The 19077-nt window shown below is 48.8% G+C and overlaps 2 protein-coding genes and 1 pseudogene across 6 annotated transcripts; all 3 read left to right on the top strand.

The window, feature by feature from the left end:
- The first annotated feature begins 1026 nt into the window (after nt 1–1026).
- Nucleotides 1027–3009, top strand: LOC125517547 (protein CYSTEINE-RICH TRANSMEMBRANE MODULE 13). Its single transcript, XM_048682749.2, has 3 exons — nt 1027–1181; nt 1279–1417; nt 2807–3009. Exons 1-3 carry the CDS (start codon nt 1130–1132, stop codon nt 2850–2852), a joined length of 237 nt encoding a protein of 78 aa, XP_048538706.1. The 5' UTR covers nt 1027–1129; the 3' UTR covers nt 2853–3009.
- Nucleotides 3010–4824: 1815 nt separating this feature from the next.
- PMS1 (DNA mismatch repair protein) lies at nt 4825–18770 on the top strand. 5 transcript variants are annotated; one of them, XM_087527991.1, is made up of 12 exons: nt 4825–5214; nt 5324–5647; nt 5949–7373; nt 7979–8214; nt 8297–8423; nt 9117–9185; nt 9295–9368; nt 9904–9969; nt 17343–17446; nt 17532–17713; nt 17911–18010; nt 18234–18770. In XM_087527991.1, the coding sequence occupies exons 1-12, from the start codon at nt 4993–4995 to the stop codon at nt 18242–18244; spliced, it is 2940 nt and encodes a 979-aa protein (XP_087384117.1). In that variant the 5' UTR covers nt 4825–4992; the 3' UTR covers nt 18245–18770. The 5 variants fall into 5 exon arrangements, 3 of the variants coding, with proteins under 3 accessions (XP_087384117.1, XP_087384118.1, XP_048534611.2); XM_048678654.2 differs by having other exon boundaries at nt 4828–5214; nt 7970–8214; XR_015608226.1 differs by lacking the exons at nt 17343–17446; nt 17532–17713 and having other exon boundaries at nt 4826–5214; nt 7970–8214.
- On the top strand, nt 13323–14643 carry LOC147965256 (uncharacterized; annotated as a pseudogene).
- Nucleotides 18771–19077: the final 307 nt, after the last annotated feature.

Raw genomic sequence — 19077 nt, 5'->3', positions numbered from 1 at the left:
TTGAACAATTGTGTATAGGGTCAAGTTTAGTATGTACTCCCTCCGTTCTAGATTACTCGTCGCAGAAATGAATGTATGTAGAACTAAAATACATCTAAATACATCAATACCCGTGACAAGTAATTCGGAACGGAGGAAGTATGTGATAGTAGAAGTTAGGCTTCAAATGATGCATTCTGCTTGTTGTGTCAGTGTATGTTGTTTGATAGTTGAACTACAAAGTAGTCATAGCCCTATACTAAAATCGGAACTTTCATATTAACTTTTTGTTTCCACATTTGTTCCATTAGAAAACACTATTATGTTTTTGTTTCCGTTTTTACATAAAAAATTTATTTCCATTTTTGGTTTATAGATTTCCATTTTCATTTTCATATTTTCTCTTCATCTTTATTTTTCCTTTGGAAAAGTAAAAAAAAATCCACTCCATTTTCATCGCTAATTGAGAGGGCCTTACCGTCGATCGGTCAAATCTGCCAGCAACCTGCGCTAATTCCTCGGCACGATCGATGTGTGCTTCTGGTTGTTTTTGCTATTGACTACTCCCTCCATTTCGAATTATTTGTCTTAGATTTATCAAGATACGAAGGTATCTAATACTAAAATAAGTCTAAATACATCCGTATCTAAACAAATCCAAGATAAATAATTCAGAACGAAGGAAGTAATACCCATATATGCAGCTCGATCGAGATTCGAGATGCTAAAAGGGACGCTATGGTCAAATCAACTGTGCTGGGTCAACTCTGTCACCAAAACTTCATTATGTTGAGCTCCAGAAGCAAAACTTGACCGGCGTTAATAAAGTTTGTCAGGCACTACGACCAAGAAAAACCGGATCTGATGAGGACATACGTACATGCATAGCTGCCTCGTTTATTTTGTGCCTTCTCACCAAACTTAGTCGTGGTCGTCGCAGCAGCCAGGCAGGCAGGTACGTAGTACGCGGGAAGCGACAAGTCCACCCCGAACGCCCGAGGCTACGTACATGTGGAGACGGCCCCACCAGCCAGGTCAGTCACGTTCCCGGCGCGTTTTATAAAACCACTCGGCCCAACACAAGCCGTAGAACTGCACAGCGCCAGCGCGAGAGACCGACCAGAAAGTAGAAACCCCCGGCCGGAAGGAGATGAGCTACTACGGCCAGCAGCAGGCGCCCGTCGGCGCCCCGCCGCAGCAAGGTATGACAGCCTCCTTCCATCAACTTCTCCTTCTACCTTTTGCCCGACTGCTGAACAGAATTGACCTTGCGTGGCGCGTGGACCTTCAATTCTCCAGGTTACCCGCCGCAGGGGTACCCTCCGGCCGGCTACCCGCCGCCACAGCAGGGCTACCCGCCGGCCGGATACGGCCAGCAGGGCTACCCGCCCCAGCAGCAGCAGCAGCAGAACAGCGGGCCTTCCTTCATGCAAGGATGGTACGTACGGCACTTCCTCTCTCTTAATTTCGATCCAAACTACATAGTTGTTCAAAGAGTTAGGAACTTAGGTATAGCTGGGCTCAGATCAGCCCGGGTCGCCGCCGGCGAGTTAGCTAGCTAGGCTTCGTTCCGCGCACGTTTCCATGGGTAGGGACGGCGACTTGACGCGCGAGCTACTGTACCGTGGAAACGGCGAGACCTCCAGGACGTGTCAATCGCAAATTAATGGCAAAGGGCGCGCCTATGATTAATCTCGGTCAAACGGGACGTACGAATCCTACCTGTTCGTACCTGATATTCATATATACCCGGAGATTTCATTGATGAGATCAAGAGCAGTAGCTTCCATAACCGAGAAGATATCGGCATAGATATCTTGACGATCGAAGTATATGATCTTCATGATGATGATATCTTCTCCGGCGGCCGGCGGACGGACAAGATGCAAAAGCTGGAAATCGTCCAAATTCATTTGCTGTGAAGTGTTCTAGAGCAGTATAAAATTCAGCATTTCACATGCGACCATGTGCTGGTGTTACGATAATTGGTTCTCTACAGATTGCTTGGAATATGCCCACCTCTCCCCACTTGACCAATATCTGGTGTTTTGTAGACGGCGCCCGGCGCCCGCCAGCACCAATGTCGTCTGTCTTACATACCGATAGTGGGGAGTAACTTAGACTAGTGTCATATGCATGCATGACACTAGTCTAAATTACTATCTTTATAGTGCAAAGTAACATAATACTAGTGTCATATGTGGCCTCATTTAATAGTTTGTAGACTCATGTTGTCTTGAAAAACGCTATGTTACAGTAACATATTATGTTACTACTTCTCATTAACTACTTGCCACATAAGCAAAAAATTCTCGAGATGCGCTATGTTACTACCTAAATTACTCCCACTATAACTAGCCTAATTAGCGGGAACTTGCAATTTGTGGCAATAAATGGCTTTCCTCTATATCTATTTCTGTATTCTATATTGAATTCCAATATAAAGAGCGAGTTACAGAGGTCCAACAGGTTATACGCGCTCAACCGCATCTATCCAATGGTTTAAGTCACTCCGGTGTTCAGTGTTAAACATGTTTAGCACCCTTCAATAATTAATATCATGCCTAATATAAACATCAGTATTAACTGAGGGAGTACTAGTCTTTACAAAAAAAGAACAAGAATGTAAGGTGGAACGAACCCACTTCTCAGTTGTATAACCTTCGTTTTGTACATATCTGTCAACATTTGGATATGTGGTTATAGCAATCCTTTTGATTCGTATTAATTATTGTCGATTTAGTAATTTTCTTCTTCTTCTTTTTTCTTTGTTTAGAAACTCGCCTTGATTATATCTCATGATTCTCTTATGATATTGTTCCAACAGCCTGGCCGCGCTTTGCTGTTGTTGTCTCTTGGACGCCTGCTTCTGAGAACAAAGACCAAAGTTCCATCCTCACGCGTGTTGGAACTGATCAATTGTGCCGTGTTACCGAAATGCTACTAGCCTACATGTTTTGGGCCCTATCGCATTTTTCTACCCCTTGTTTGTAAACTTCACATTGGGATCAATTATTTGGTTGGTTTGGATGTGATGACTACCTTGCTAAATGCTACCAATCCATCTTTTTATTTTCTCCTTGTTCGAAAAGTAAAAGGATGCTAGTAAATTGCACTATTGATATGAGATTTGACGTGTATGCACCTTTTTTGCCTTAGAGCATGGTTGTAAGTCAGTTGTTGCCTATATAATGTTGCCATATCATTTATAGCCAATCTAATATCCAACATGCATAGAAGTTCAAGAAGTACTTCCTCCGTCCTGATTTACTGGTCCCGTCGTATTTTGAATCATATTTCCACCATGATTTTAACTGATATAAAATATAAGTTATATGTATAAAAAATAATATCATTGAAAATTACCTTCAAATTCAAATTCCATAATATTATTTATCTGTGGCATGCATTAATCTTTTGCTAATCAAATATATGGTCAAGCTTTGACCCAAAATACGATGAGGACTAATAAACCTAGAGAGACATAGTACTACTTTGTGAACACATAGCACACCTTGCATTCTCATAAAGTTCCTTGAAATCCCCGTTATAACTGACACTTAATCTATGACCTGCTTATTTTATATCTCTTTCAACTCAACAATAATATGATATTCAAACCCTTATATCCCGCTTACATCACCTTATTATACTCACTCTTAAAACTCAAGCGACTCACTGAGGCACTGAAAGCTATAAAATCTCCACTAAATCTTTGGGAGACAAACCATGTATTTCATGCTCTCCACAATTTTAGTGATCGACGTCTCTAGTCTAGGTTCAATAAACATCACATGTATACTCATTAAACACACTAATCCCTTAATGATTTGTAATTAGTCATCAAAACCCACTAGGAAGGACTAGATGCACTTTCAATAAAAAATCTAAAATCTTATTTCCATGTATTTTTATTTCCAGCTATTATTTATACTTAAAATACAAAATAGATGTTTTATTTCCCACCTGTTAGTGACTCCTTGATTTTATTCAACTAACACATGGTCTGCTCTGTTTTAGCAAAACTATGATTTGTCCCGTGTTACATAATAGCAGTGTGTACATTGGCATTGAAAAAACCTTTTTTTTCCTGTTTAAGTTTTTAGCATGTTTGGGTTGGAAAAGCACTTATATTTTTCATGTTTCTTTAAAAAATGCATATTTTTTGTAAAATATCCGTGAAGCTAAAAAATGGTCAGGCATTTTTTTACAAGCTTTCATATTTCAAAAATATGTGCATCAAGATTTTTTTAAATGTCATGCATTTTACAAAATGTTCATAAAATATTAACAACTCTCAGAAATGCTTGCTGATTAATTGATTGTCCACCATGTTCACAAATTTGGAAAAAATATTCATGAATTAAAAAAAATCTTCACCATGGGTTGAAAAAATTTCTCCGCATGTTTAAGAATTGCTCACCGTGTATTCTAAAGATGTTTATTATGTGTTTGGAAAAAGTTCAATATGTGTTTGGAAAAGGTTCAACATGTGTTTGAAAAATATTCACATTAGTTTTAGAAAAATGTTCTTGCAATTTTTGAGAGAATATTCAACATGTATTTAAAAGAACAAAATGGAATAAAAAACAAACAAAAAAGGAAATAAAAATTAATAAAGAGAAAACAGCAAATGAAAAGTAGCAAAAGCAAAAAAAAACAGAGACAAACGCTATCGCCACAGTCGCTGGCGCGACCGCAAGATGGGCCGGCCGAGCTGCATTCGCTATGTGCATTTGCTCGGCATTCTGCCGCGGCGAGCGGGTACATAGGAGTCCAGACTCGGTGTTTCGAAAAAAAAAGGAGTCCAGAGTCCCGGTGAAGCCCACACCTAGGCCCAACTGAGAGGCAGACGGACGACTGTGGCAGTGTGGCCCGGCCGGTCTCTGCCCGTAGCGCGCAAGGGAGAGAGAGAGAGAGAGAGAGAGAGAGAGAGGAGGAGGAGGAGGAGGAGGAGGAACGAAACCCTCGTCTCGAGGTCGAGCTGCGGTAGGGTTTACTGGTTTAGTGGGGATGGGAGGAGCCTCGCCGGCGATAAAGCCTATCGGCAAAACAGTGGTGCACCGGATTTGCTCCGGCCAAGTCATTTTCGACCTCTCCTCCGCAGTGAAGGAGCTCGTGGAGAACAGCCTCGACGCCGGCGCCACCACCGTCGAGGTCGGCCTCAAGGCCTACGGCGAAGAATGGTTCAAGGTCGCCGATAACGGCAGCGGCATCTCGCCCGGCAATTTCCAGGCACGCACAAACGCAACCCCTCATTTCTAATCTCTGCATCCTCTGTCCTTTTCCGGCCTGCCATTGGTTGCTGACCGTACCATGCTGCTGCCGTCCCGTCACGTCTTAGGCACTCGCTCTGAAGCACCACACGTCCAAGATATCGGATTTCTCCGATCTCAACTCCGTGGTCACCTTCGGGTTCCGGGGGGAGGCGTTGAGCTCCCTCTGTGCATTGGGGAAACTGACGGTCGAGACAAGGACTAAAGATGAGTCGGTCGGCACACATTTGGAGTTTGAGCACTCGGGCGTGGTGATCAGTGAGAGGAAGATTGCACGGCAAGTCGGGACCACCGTAACCATCGAGAAACTCTTCTCCACCTTGCCGGTTCGGGGCAAGGAGTTTAGTAGGAATATCAGGAAGGAGTACGGGAAAGTCATCTCCTTGCTACATGTGAGTTTCACATCTTGTTTTCTGTATTTCTTTGCAAGTGCTACATGCAAATTTATTAATTTTTGCATGTTGAAGCCTAACTGTTCTGCTTAATCATATTTATCTTGATGTTTTGCTTCTCACAGTAGGATGTTTTATTATGATAGATGCTGAAACTTACTCCCTTTGTTCACTATTATAAGACGTTGTAGACATTTCAATCTCAGCTGTTTGAAACGTCTTATAAAAAAGAACGGAGGGAGTACTTCTTTTTTGTTGTTATAATCTTCCATTACTAATTGTCTGGTCTTTCCTGCTTTAGGCTTACGCCTTAATTGCCAAAGGGGTCAGATTACTTTGCACAAATACTGTGGGCAAGAATTCTAAGATGGTGGTGGTTAAAACTCAAGGAAGCAGTTCACTGAAGGACAATATCATTACGGTCTTTGGTTTGAACACTTTCAAATGCCTGGAGCCCTTCAACCTGGCCCTCTCTGAGGGCTGTCAGGTAGAAGGTTTCCTTTCCAAGCCTGGACCGGGCACTGGTCGCAATTCAGGAGATAGACAATTCTTCTATGTAAATGGCAGACCCGTGGACATGCCAAAGGTCACCAAACTTGTTAATGAACTGTACAGGAGTTCCAATTCCAGGCAATACCCTGTGGCTGTCCTAAATTTTTGCATCCCAACCACATCTTATGATGTGAATGTCGCACCTGATAAGAGGAAAATTTTCTTCTCATCCGAGCATACTATTTTGTTTTCTTTACGGGAGGCTATTGAAAATCTGTACAGCCCTCAACAGTGCAGTTTTTCCATCAACCACATTGAAGATCCTGAAAAGGTCAATCACACTGAAGATCCTGTAAAGGAAGATGACCCTATGGTTGATGAACCTATTAAAAGCACATATTTAATGGACAAGGAAAATGTTTCATCGCCTGAAAATGATAACTGCAAGGAAGACACAGATAGTGATGATCAGGACCCACTGAAGGATCAGAAAGTAAGTTCTTCTGCGACAAGGGTAGCCACTGGAGCTGCATCTGGAGACATGAGCCCCTTGCCAAGGAGCCCAGACACTGAGGTTGATAGATCTCCTTGGTTTTCAGCATTGCGGTATGAGCAGCCAAAAAGACCCCGTGCTGATTTTAGAAGTAATCCAGTAAGAGAAAATCATGTTAGAACAGGGCTTGCTGCTCAATCCTCCCCTTCAACTATTGTTCAGTCTTCTCTTATGAACTTTCTATCACTAAACAAGAGGAAGCATGAAGACAGTTGCAATCTTATTACTGAAGCTCCAGTGCTGAGAAGGGGTACATGCTCAGGGCAAGTGAGAAGAACAAGTTTAGAAGCAAATGCACCTGGTATTTCAGATGCCAACTCACTTCAGCAAATTAGCCTGTGGGATCATTCTCCACAACCTTTTGTACCTAAGAGGACAGAAGTTTCATTACAGCATTCTGAACCACCTAATGTTGGGTCTCCTAGTACTGAAGCTCCAGTGCTGAGAAGAGGTACATGCTCAGGGCAAGTGAGAAGAACAAGTTTAGAAGCAAATGCACCTGGTATTTCAGATGCCAACTCACTTCAGCAAATTAGCCTGTGGGATCATTCTCCACAACCTTTTGTACCTAAGAGGACAGAAGTTTCATTACAGCATTCTGAACCACCTAATGTTGCGTCTCCTAGTACTGAAGCGCATCTCCTCAATCCATGTGATGTCCACAGTACAGAATTTGATGTGGTAAGGCTGATTTAATTTTGCAGTGAGACGGTTCTGTCAGTCAGATTTCTGGAGGAGATTAGACTACTGCTGCCAATATTGTTTTATTTTTGTTTCTCTTCTTCCACTTGCCTTTAACTGTTTGTTTTGTAGCACTCTTCTTAAGTATCTCTGCCTTTTAAAATTGTATTATGAAGTTCACAGTGAACTTTTGAACTGTTAGTGAGTTATAGGCATCATTTTTGAAATATATTGCCCGTCTCTCCCCATCAGCTTAAGCTTTTGGGTGAAATGGTTAGGTGCATGCAATTCAATTTGGTAATCAGAGCCAAGAGATATTGAGTTCAAGACCCGGCCAAAATGCTATTAATAAATATAGTTGCAACCCACGTCGATACCATGTCGAGATAGGGAAATATATTGCCCACTTTTCTCCATCAGTTTAAGCTTTTGGGTGAATTGATTTGGTGCATGCAGTTCAATAATCATGAATCTACTTCTGGCATTTTCGACAACTCCTTAGTTTCTCTGATTAGCTAAGCTGTGTTTTGGCGCAAATCAGTTGTTTTTGAGATGTGTTCAGTGGGATAGATTATATAATGAATGCTGCAATGCAGGATGAACAGAATGATCGATGCCTTTCAAATTTTGGTGCTCCCGATCAATGTTTGAAGGATACCGAACCCCCAAATACACCGTCCAATATAACTTTACTTGATGGTCATGATAATGACACTTCGGTGTGCTCTACATCAGTATCTTATTCAGTGCAGTTTACAATTGATGAGCTTAGGAGAAGAAGAAAACGCGGTTTTATTGTATCACATGAAAACAGAGTCCATTGTTCTGAGAAAACTGCAAGGTAACACGTATGCTGTTGTTATAAACAAGTTCTTTTGCCATCAGGAGTTTGGTTTTTGACTACTTTAATTGTCTTCACCTAGGTGTTATAAAGCCGCAACACTGGATAATTATGTACCAAATGACGACGAGGGAAAATCTAATTATTTAGCTGCAGCCACCAATGAGCTGGACAGGTTTTTCAGCAAAGATAATTTTGGAGAAATGAAGGTTCTTGAAATAGCTCCATGTTCTTAATATTCTCATTTTCTTTCAGTGGTTCCATATAACATTATATTTGTTAAACCATTTGCCTGATGAATGAGTCTTAGGTGAACGGTGATGACTGTGCCTAGTTTCCTTGCAAGATTAGTTTTTCTTTTCTGAAATGACATGTTAAAACAGTTCTGATGCACTCAGTAATTGGGAGGAGCCATAATGGATGTTAGCAATCATGATTTGTGAAATTGGATATTATGTCCAATCGGTGCTTTTGGAGTGGCCACATATAGAATTTGCCATACGTTGTATCCAGAGAGAACTTGATCTATTGGAATTGTAGTATGCTGAGTACCATAGGGTCATGTCGCTGTTCCAATTTTACAAGCACCTTGCAGATGTTGGAATTGTAGTATCCAGAGAGAACTTGATTTATTGGAGTTGTATCGAGAGAGAACTTGATCTATTGGAATTGTAGTATGTTCCTGTTCAAGGCAACTGCCAAGTACCATAGGGTCATGTTGCTGTTACAATTTTACAAGCACCTTGCAGATGTGGACTTTACTTTCAAGAAATCTGTTGTTATGGCCTTGTTGTTTATTTGCTCGAATGTGACAGTCATCGTTCTTGTAAAACAAGTGGCAATATTCAAAGCATTGTGTTATATGCAGTTATTTCTTAGGATACTAACTATCTCATCTTCAGGTTGTTGGGCAGTTTAATCTCGGTTTTATCATCGGAAAGCTGGAACAAGACCTATTTATTGTAGATCAGGTACATCTACATATTTTTCAGTGTAACAGTGACACCATTATACAAATCCCAAGATATATGAGTAGCACCCCGCAAGGTACCTCATATCGTTTTTTTTTATGTTCTCAAGCATGCTGCTGATGAGAAGTACAACTTTGAGAGCCTGTCACAGTCAACAACGTTAAACATACAGCCTCTTCTTCAGTGAGTAAACAAGCCCCATTATTTTCATGTGTTATTCTGTACATGGAACTTCTCAACACCAAGGCCTCCTTTGGTTCATAGGATTAAAAAATCATAGGAATAGGAAAGTCATAGGAAATGAGATGACATGCATCTCAAATCCTATGCATAGGAATAGAAAAGGAGATGCCCTTTGATTCACACCATAGGATTTTTTCCATTGAGTCTAGGCTAATGTTTATTTTCCTATGAAATGTGAAGGACAGGAAGAATTCCTCCATAGGAATAGGATTTCATTCCTACAAACCAAAGAGCTCTGAAGGAATTTTTCCTATAAAAATCCTATCCTATGAAAATCCTACAAAATTCCTCCAAACCAAAGGAAATTGGTCCCCCAAGGGGGTACTTGCCTTGGCAAAAATAACATCAACAAGTGAATGGTTATGGTAGGGTAGTTCAAGGAATGACTTTACAATGTCCACGTTTATCCATACCTTCCGTAGCATTTTTTTTCTCTTGCATTGGAGGAGGGTTTCTGATTGTGTTCTAACGCTAGGCCACTGAGACTTGAACTTTCACCGGAGGAAGAAGTTATCGTATCTATGCACATGAACACTATCAGGTACATTTCCTTTTGTCCTACTACTTTGGTTCTGACTGCTCAAAACGTGGATCTAAGTATCTAACAACTTTAATATTGAAATGTGTAGTCTTTAATGCAGTAACCATCAGTTGCCTGTTTGACAGATGTTTGGTTATAGTTAAATTCAGTATATGGTTCTTCAAAGAACATGTGAAGTACTGTTTCTTCCCCAAAAGCTGTTGTTTTGGACATGGGCATGGTCTTCAAACTACAAATTTGACTACTATTTCTATCAAGACCATTGTTATGAAACCCGTTAAAAGTGGTATCCATGATTCAAAATTTCCTTGCCAAGCTACATGAAACAGATTTCCGGACATCCATAGTAAAAATACATTCTGCGAAAGCACTTGCCGAGACTAATATATACATGTGCTTTCAATAATCTGATCCAAATATTTTTGTTTGACTTTACCTAGACAGCTAATACTTAACCGGAGGGAGTAACACATAACCTATGATATCCATACATCTGTTGTTGTTTTGTTCTTCAAGGGGAAGTTTTCTGCTTATGGCGTGATGGCTCCGCTCCTAGCGCCCCTCCCGCTCCCCTAGCTCCCCTCTCCACCAGCCCCGCCGCCGTCGACTCCACGTCGGTAGCCCTCCTCCCTCGCTCTGCCATGGCCCCCCCCCCTCACCCACCCGCTCCCTCTCCGGCGAGCGCGTCTCCTCCGGCGACAGCCGCTGGTCTGATTCCGGGTCGGACAGCGCGGCTCCCTCTCGTTCCTACCGCGACGTCGCTCGCACCCCACCGCCGGCTCCGCCCGTCCGCGACATCGTCCTCGCGCCGGCGCCCAGCGGCCCTGCCCCGGCGGCCCCCAGGCTGCCCGCCTCCGCCCGCCTTGGCCCCCGCTCGGAGGTGCACCGAGTCTCGCGCGGCGCCTCGGTGGACGCCGACGGCTACCAGCAACCGCGCCGCAGGAATCGACGTCGGCCTCGCCGCGAGCTTGCGCGGAGCCCGTCGCCAGCGCAGCCCGTCCCCCGAAGAGCTTGCCGGGCTCTGTTTCCGCTGCCTCGACCCCCGCCACCGCGTCCGCGACTGCACCAATGACATTCGCTGCCGGCGGTGCCTCATCTCCGGCCACGACTCCCGTGGATGTGACAACTTCCACCGCCGCGCTGGGCACGTTCCACCCGCCGCCCCAAGGGCTGCTGAGCACCACGCCGGCCGCGACCCCCCCCGCCGCCCTGCGGACTGCCGCGCCCCAGACACCGGCTCCTGCTCCGGTTGTGCAGGTCGCCCCCCAACCACCGGCCCCAGCTCCGGTCGCGCACGTGAACGCTGCTGCACCAGCGCGTATCATCATGTCGCGCACCGTTGAGATGGAGGAAGCGGAGGAGGTGCTCAGCCGGGCGATGGTGGCCACCAACGCTGGGACTCGTCCCCAGGTGTCCGCCGACGACGTCGCTGAGCTCCTCTACTCCACTTTCGGTTTTGAAGAAGGTGACTTCACCACCCACCTCCACAAGCCGGAAGATTTCCTGATCATCTTCGGCTCCCGCGCCTCCAAGGACCGCATGAACGGCGACCACTACATCCGCTGCCCGCGCTTCTCACTGTCGCTTCGCCCATGGTGCAAACTTGCCCACGCCGGCTCCGGTGGGTTCGAATACCGCGTCGAGCTCGAGCTCCGCGGCATCCCCGCCCATGCCTGGCACTTAGCGACGGCGGAGCACATCCTCGGGACCGATGTCTGGATTGAGCGCCTCCATCCGCAGACGCGCTCCCGCGCCGACCTGGCCACGTTCCGCCTCTCTGGTCGCGCGCACGACCCTGCCGACATCCGCCGCGCTGCGACGCTGGAGATCGTCGAGGTCACTCCGGGACGCACCGCCTCCTCCGCCCCCACGGTCACCACCCTCATGTACCCCATCGCCATCGCCCTTGCCCGATCCGACGTCGACCGAGCTCGCGCCCCCTCCAGTCATGCAGCTCGCCTAGATGGCGCGGGTGACGGCGTGCGGCGGCTGATGGCGATGTCGATGCCGGCCAGGGCCCCGGACGCGGCCGTTCGCGTCGCCGCGGCCGCAAGCGCCGCCGCACTGCCGCTGCTCAGGAGGGACGTGCCGACGGCATGGCTGTCGACACTGCCAGCTGGATGCACCTCCGTGGCCAGCACCGCGCTGACGGCCTCGCCGTCGCCGATCGCTGGTCCGGAGTCTGCACCGCCGTGCGCGCAGACACGCCACCTCCCGTACCGTCGCCGGCCCGATGTATGGACGCCTGGCCCACCGCCTGCACCCAGGGCCACCCCTCTCGTCACAAAGCTAAAAGAGGAAAGAGGGGAGGAAAGAAAAAGCGTGAAAGAAAGGAGACTGCGCTCGCCAAGGCTGCGGCGGCAGCAGATCCCAGGCCGACAAGATCGCCTCAGCGGGAGTCCGTGCATGTCGCTTCCCCTGTTGGCCCCCAACCACTGGTGCCAACTCCCCCGACAAGATCGCCTCAGCAGGGGGACACGCATGTCGCTGCCCCATCTGGCCCCCACCTGCTGGCGCCAACCCCCCCCCCCCCCACCTCTGACGCCGGGCCAGACGCGGCCCCGTCACATGCGTCGCCTAGCGACCTGGTGGGCACGACGACTGTTGTTGAGCCCACCTGCAGCGCGGTCCTGGACCCCCAACCAATGGCGCCGCCCGTCGACACAGTGGATGATGACCCTTTGTCGGGACAAGGTGTCAGTTCATGCACATCAGCGCCTACCGCCGCCGCACCACATGCTGATCTATCCACGCGGGCAGACGCGCGTGATTTCCAACCTGGTGCCGCCCAGCCGCCAACCCATGGCCAGCTGATTGCTCCGACTGCTGATGCGCCTGATGGCCAGCCCGCAAGCCCTGGAGCGGCCCACACACAATTGCAGATCCTTCAAAGGCCCCAAAACTTGGACTCCCCAGGCCACCGCCCTCCGGCCCTCTCGCTGACGACCCATTGGATGAAGATGTAGTCCAGACGCCAACGCCGACCATCGGAAGTGCGACACGCTTCGCGTCCCCCCCTGTCACGCTCCGCCGCAGCCGCCCGCGTGCCACCTCGACAAGCTCTTGGACCCTTGGCGACTTTCTCGTCGCGGCCACCAGGCAGCTCAGCTCGGTCCTCCCCGCTCCGGGCCGTAAACCGAGAAGACAGCCGCTGAGCTTCGCCCAACCTCGGCGCGGGCGCTCAGCCACCGCGGCCAAGACGAAGACCGGGGCACCGCCCACTGCCGCACGCCGCACGCAGGTGCAAATACTGCGCACGCTCGGCGTCGTTGACGTGGATCAGGCGATCACCCCGGAGGCCATGAAAGCTTATGATGACATGTTTGCCGCGCCGATCCCCAAGACTGTCCTTGCGGCCATTGCGGCACTAGTTGGGCGCGAGCTTCCCGCCGACCCCTCTGTCGCACCGGTTACTACGGTCATCGCTGGCAGGCCGATCGAGGCCTAGCTGTGCGCTTGTGCCCCCTGTGTCGATCATGCTTTTATGGATTATGGCCTGAAGATTATTGTCTGGAATGTGCGCGGACTAAACACCCGCGCTAGGCGCACCGCCATTCGCTCGCTGATCGTGTCTACCGACGCGTCAATCGTCTGCTTCCAGGAAACCAAGATGGAGTCATCCACATGTCCACTGTCCTCGAAACGCTTGGTTCGGACTTTGATGACTGTTTACCTGCCGGCGATTGGCACTCGCGGCGGTATCCTGCTGGCCTGGAAGAGCAGGATGGTGATTGTTGACAATCACATGTTCAGCCCCAACACGCTCACTACCCAGGTTTCGACTCCATCGAGCGTTGACGCCCCTTGGTGGCTGACCATTGTATATGGGCCGCAGCAGGACCAGGAGAAGATCGCGTTTCTTCAGGAAATCCGCGACGTCCGTGCTAATTGCGACGGCCCTTGGATGCTTTGCGGAGACTTCAACTTGATCTACCGCGACGAAGACAAGAACAACGGGAATACTAACAGACGCATGATGGGGCGCTTCCGTCGTGTTATCAACGACCTCGCGCTTAAGGAGGTTTACCTCAATGGTCGACGATACACATGGTCAAATGAGCAGACCCCGCCCACGCTGGTTCACCTCGACCGAGTACTATGCACCACGGTGGGAGGAGCGACACGGCGAGTGCCACCTTCGCTGCCTTGCCTCGGTTGTATCTGATCACAGCCCGCTCATGCTGGACTGCTCGCCCTCGCCCCCGGTGCACCGGCGCTTCCAATTCGAGGAATACTGGACGCGCATTGCCGGCTTCCAAGACGTGGTTGCGGCTGCTTGGATTTCGGTGGACGACCCGAGCCCGTTCCGCCGCATAATGCGGCGCATGAAGGCCACCGCGCGCAGACTCACGAGCTAGAGCGCTCGCGCCGTGGGCAACATCCGCGACCAGCTCGCGATCTCGCGCGAGCTGCTCCTGCGTCTTGACTCGGCCCAGGAGCTTCGCCAGCTCACGCCCCACGAGGACTGGCTCCGCCGACAGATCAAGCTGTCATACCTTGGCCTCGCTTCGCTCGAGCGAACTCTGGCTCGACAGCGCGCGCACATCTCTTCTCTCAAAGACGGCGACGCCAACACATCCTTCTTCCATCGCCAATGCACCTATCGCAAGCAGAAGAACAGGATCCACTCCCTATCGGTTGACGGCGTCGTGCTCACCGACCAGACTGACATGGCCGAGATTCTCTGCTCGGGACCGATCGACCTCGAGATTGCGCCCTTGACCTGCAGCATCTCATCGAGCCGGCCGCCCTCGACGACCTGGAGGCCCCATTCACTGAAGATGAGATTTGGCAAGCCATCAAACGCCTGCCGGCGCGCAAGGCGCCCGGCCCTGACGGCTTTACCGCGGAGTTCCTTCGATCCTGCTGGCCCGTCGTCAAGCACGACTTTGTCTGCGCCTTCCAGCAGCTTCATTCGCTCCGTGGACGAGGTTTCAGTTGTCTGAACCAGGCGCTGCTCACACTCATCCCAAAGCGCGCCGACGCTGCCAGCCTGTTTGACTACAGGCCCATCAGCCTCATCCACCTCGTCGCCAAGATCTTCGCGAAGGTGTTATCTCTCCGCCTCGCGCCCAAGCTGAATGACTTGATCAGTCCCATCCAGAACGCCTTCATCCCCGGACGCAGCCTCCACGACAACTTCTTGATTGTGCGACAGTCGGCGCGCCTCCTCCACCAGCTGGGAACTCCGCGCATCCTCCTCAAGCTTGATCTCACCCGCGCCTTCGACTCCGTCTCATGGCCCTTCCTCTTCGAGGCCTTGCGTCGATATGGGTTCGGTGATCGCTTCCTCGACTGGATCGCCATCCTGCTCTCGTCGGCCAGCACCCGAGTCCTCCTAAATGGCGCGCCTGGCCCGGCGATCTGGCATCGATGTGGACTCCGCCAGGGCGACCCGGTGTCACCGCAGCTCTTTGTGCTTGCTGTCGACACGTTGGGGCGCTTGTTTCGCCGGGCTGCCGAGCTCAACATCCTGCAACAGCTGCACCCCCGTCGTGCGATCCCCATCATCTCGCTTTATGCCGACGACGTCATCCTCTTCTGCCACCCCTCGCCTAGCGACACGTTGGCGGTCAGAGAGATCCTGCAGCTTTTTGGCAGAGCTTCAGGCCTGCGGGTAAACTTCCAGAAGAGCACGGCCACGATGATTCGTTGCGCAGACGAGGAGGTCGCTCTGGCCATCGCGACGCTGGGATGCCCCATCGCGCAGTTCCCCATCACCTATCTAGGTATCCCCCTCACCTTGCGACGCCCGACTGCCGCCCAACTACAACCCGTTGTCGACAAGACTGCCGGGAAGCTGCCCACTTGGAAGGCGCACCTCATGAACAAGGCTGGACGCCTCGCTTTTGTCAAATCCGTGCTCTGTGCAATTCCCCTGCATCAACTCCTTGTGCTCGCGCCGCCGAAGAAAGTCCTCAAACTCCTCGAGAAGATCCAGAGAGGCTTCCTCTGGACTGGCCGCACCGAGGCTCAAGGCGGCAACTGCCACGTGAACTGGCGCCGCGTCTGCCGCCCTACACGCCTAGGCGGCCTCGGCATCCATGACCTGGAGCGCACGGGCCTTGCCTTGCGCACCAGATGGCTCTGGTTCGCGCGCATGGACGGAAACAGGGCTTGGGCTGGCCTCGATCTGCAGTTCTCCAGTGAGGAACGTGCATTCTTCTTTGCGTCCACCTCCATGGTCCTTGGCGATGGTCGGCGAGCATTGTTCTGGGAAGACCGATGGATCAACGGGCAAGCCATCTCTGAGATCGCCCCCCAGCTATACGCCCTCATCCCCAAGCGCCGCCGCAAAATAAGAACAATGGCCGATGGCCTTCAGGCGCACACATGGGCTTCAGACATTCATGGCGCCCTTGGCATTCAAGAGATTGGCCAATACTTGCTAACCTGGAGGGCCATTGAGAATATCACTCTCTCTGCTGATCCAGACCAGCTCCATTGGAAGTGGAATGCTGCTGGCACATACACCGCCCAGTCCGCGTACCTCGCCACCTTCCATGGCTCTACTTCCTGCCCGGCATGGAAACTTAACTGGAAAGGCTGGCCCCCCCCCCGCGAGTGAAGTTCTTCCACTGGCTCGCTAGCTTGGGACGCTGTTGGACAGCTGATCGTCTCGCTCGCCGCGGACTGCCGCACCCTCCTCGCTGCCCGCTATGTGATCAGATGCCGGAATCGATGAACCACCTGATCATGAACTGCCCCTTCACCAAGCAGATTTGGCACGACATCCTGTCTTGGCTGCACCTTCCTTGCAGCGCGCCTAATGGTGAAAACTCCCTGTCGACCTGGTGGCACACGGCGCGGCAGACCACGCCCAAGCTGATGCGCAAAGGACTTACATCCGCGACGCTGCTGATCCCTTGGATGACCTGGAAGCATCGCAACGATTGTGTCTTCAATGCGGCCACCCCTTCGACTAGCGTCTTGGTTGCAAAGATCAAAGAAGAAGCTGCGCTCTGGGCGACCGCGGGTGCTCGAGGCCTGCGTGTCATCCTCCCACAGACCTGGGATGTCCACTGAAGTTACTTTGTGTTTCTCACCTGTAATGGTGCCTCCTAGGAGGATGTAACAAACTATCTCTCTCTTTTCAATATAATGAAACGCAAAAGCCTTTTTGCGTTTTCTCGAAAAAAAAAAGTTTTCTGCTTATATCTGGTTCTTGAAAATATCAATTCATGCATGATAAATTATTAATTGCACCAGCTAGGTGTATTTATTTTCGATAAGTGCATACCATCTTGATTCTTGAATCACGCATGGTCCTTCATCCCTCCTGTAGACACGCTGTATCTTTCTAGTTTGAATTAATAGTGTTTGGAGGTGATTAAATCCTAGGTAGCTCACATTCTTCTGTCACCTTGTTTCAGAAAAAATGGTTTTGTTTTAGCAGAAGATTTGCATGCTTCTCCTGGCAGTCATTATCTTTTGAAAGCTGTGCCATTTAGTAAAAATATTACATTTGGTGTTCAAGGTATCACTTATTGTTGTACCATGTCTGATTTTACGCTCGTAAAAAACTCAAAACTGTAGACTTACTTTCATTTCTCTTGATTTAGATGTGAAGGAGCTGATTTGCATGCTTTCTGACAGTCAAGGTGACTGTTCAATAATTAGTAGCTATAAGATGGATAAAACTGATTCTGTTTGCCCTTCGAGGGTTCGTGCTATGTTTGCTTCGAGGGCTTGCCGAATGTCTACTATGATTGGCGATCCACTGACGAAAACTGAAATGAAGAAGGTAATTACAAAAATTCGGCTGCGGTGACCTAGATAGATCCTTCCTCAAAAATACACGTATTAGTTTAGTTTTTATGTGACTTGGGTATTTTCAGAAGCATAATCCAATGCTTGCTTTAGTCCATTTGTGCAGCCACTCACTATCCAGAAAGATGTAATGCTTCAAACGATGAATTAATGTTTGCTTTTGCACTTCAGATACTGAAAAATCTAACAGGACTAAGGTCACCTTGGAATTGCCCGCACGGGAGGCCAACAATGCGGCATCTTGCAGATCTGACTAGTATAAGGTCCAAAGGTAAAGGATTGTGCAGTCCACTGCAGCATTCTTTTCTATTTACATGGTGGTTTATTGCAAGGCCAAGTGGTTAGCCAGTAGTATAAAGCCCGAATGTGTGGTTGTTAGTTCCAAACATTCTGGACTCACATCTTGTACTTGTACATGACTGCAACTGCCCCTATTTACCGCTCTTTTGTTCATATTTGATCTAATATATAAAGGATATCTCATGTTTTCACAGAAGCAAATTGAAGCGGTGCTGAGAAGTTTCATTGCGTAAAAGGAAGAAACATCCATTGACGCTCATGAGGATTTTATCGGCAACTCCTTGACTTCACGGGAATATCGCAGGATCTAGGGTGACGTTTTGACAATTGTTCAAGTGACTGGCCGTCGCGTGGCTTGTTTTCCGCTGCTACGGAGAGCCCGCTTGGAATATCGTTTTCCCTCCTTAAAACATTGGCTGGTTAGAAAACGCCGAGGTGGTTGGTTCATTGTATTAGGCCTGTAATGTTTACGCTTGTATCCTCGTTTAGGCTCGTAATCAGCCGATTTATGGTACACACCTAGGATATCAGTTGTGGCTGCTGTTATACACCTGTGAGCTAAATGCAGTTGTATAAAATTACACCAGTTCCAAGTGGAGCCTGAGGGCGCGCTTGGGAACGGTCAACGGTGTAATCAAATGCGGAGGTGTTTAACTTACGCCTGTATCATACCGGCCACTGAGTAATTTTGAGCTGGAAACAGAATGACGAGGCAAGGCATGCATTTTTTACAGGGGTATTTCAAAGTAAAATGATAATCCAAACAGGGCTTGAATTTGTAGAAGGTTTCCTGCTCCTTGGCGAGCAGTTTGTATTTTTTGAGCCTGCTAAGTTTGCTGCGTATGTTGCCGAACACACGCTCACGCTTTGTGCATGTATGTATCTCAGGCTGACGTAGCCACTTAGTTTAAATTGACTATTAACAGGGAATGTGGTAAATAGCCGGCATGTTAGTGCAGGATCAAGAAACAGAGGAGGCAACAGGTGCACTTCCGCTTAGATCTCTAGCCGCCACCTCCTCCAAAAAAGCTAGGGTTT

The sequence above is a fragment of the Triticum urartu genome, chromosome 6A, assembly GCF_056163025.1.
Source record: "Triticum urartu cultivar PI428250 chromosome 6A, HENAU_Tu73, whole genome shotgun sequence".
NCBI classification, from domain to species: Eukaryota; Viridiplantae; Streptophyta; class Magnoliopsida; order Poales; family Poaceae; genus Triticum; species Triticum urartu.
This window is presented reverse-complemented; position numbering and strand designations above follow the sequence as displayed.

What these genes read in the sequence shown, in the direction of transcription:
- LOC125517547 (XM_048682749.2), top strand. Translation starts at nt 1,130, where the DNA reads ATGAGCTACTACGGCCAGCAGCAGGCGCCCGTCGGCGCCCCGCCGCAG. An exon ending in CGGCGCCCCGCCGCAGCAAG is followed by an intron (nt 1,182 to 1,278) that starts GTATGACAGCCT and finishes TCAATTCTCCAG; the next exon opens with GTTACCCGCCGCAGGGGTAC. An exon ending in CCTTCCTTCATGCAAGGATG is followed by an intron (nt 1,418 to 2,806) that starts GTACGTACGGCA and finishes TTGTTCCAACAG; the next exon opens with CCTGGCCGCGCTTTGCTGTT.
- PMS1 (XM_048678654.2), top strand. Translation starts at nt 4,993, where the DNA reads ATGGGAGGAGCCTCGCCGGCGATAAAGCCTATCGGCAAAACAGTGGTG. An exon ending in ATGCACATGAACACTATCAG is followed by an intron (nt 9,970 to 17,342) that starts GTACATTTCCTT and finishes ACCTTGTTTCAG; the next exon opens with AAAAAATGGTTTTGTTTTAG. An exon ending in CGAAAACTGAAATGAAGAAG is followed by an intron (nt 17,714 to 17,910) that starts GTAATTACAAAA and finishes TTTGCACTTCAG; the next exon opens with ATACTGAAAAATCTAACAGG.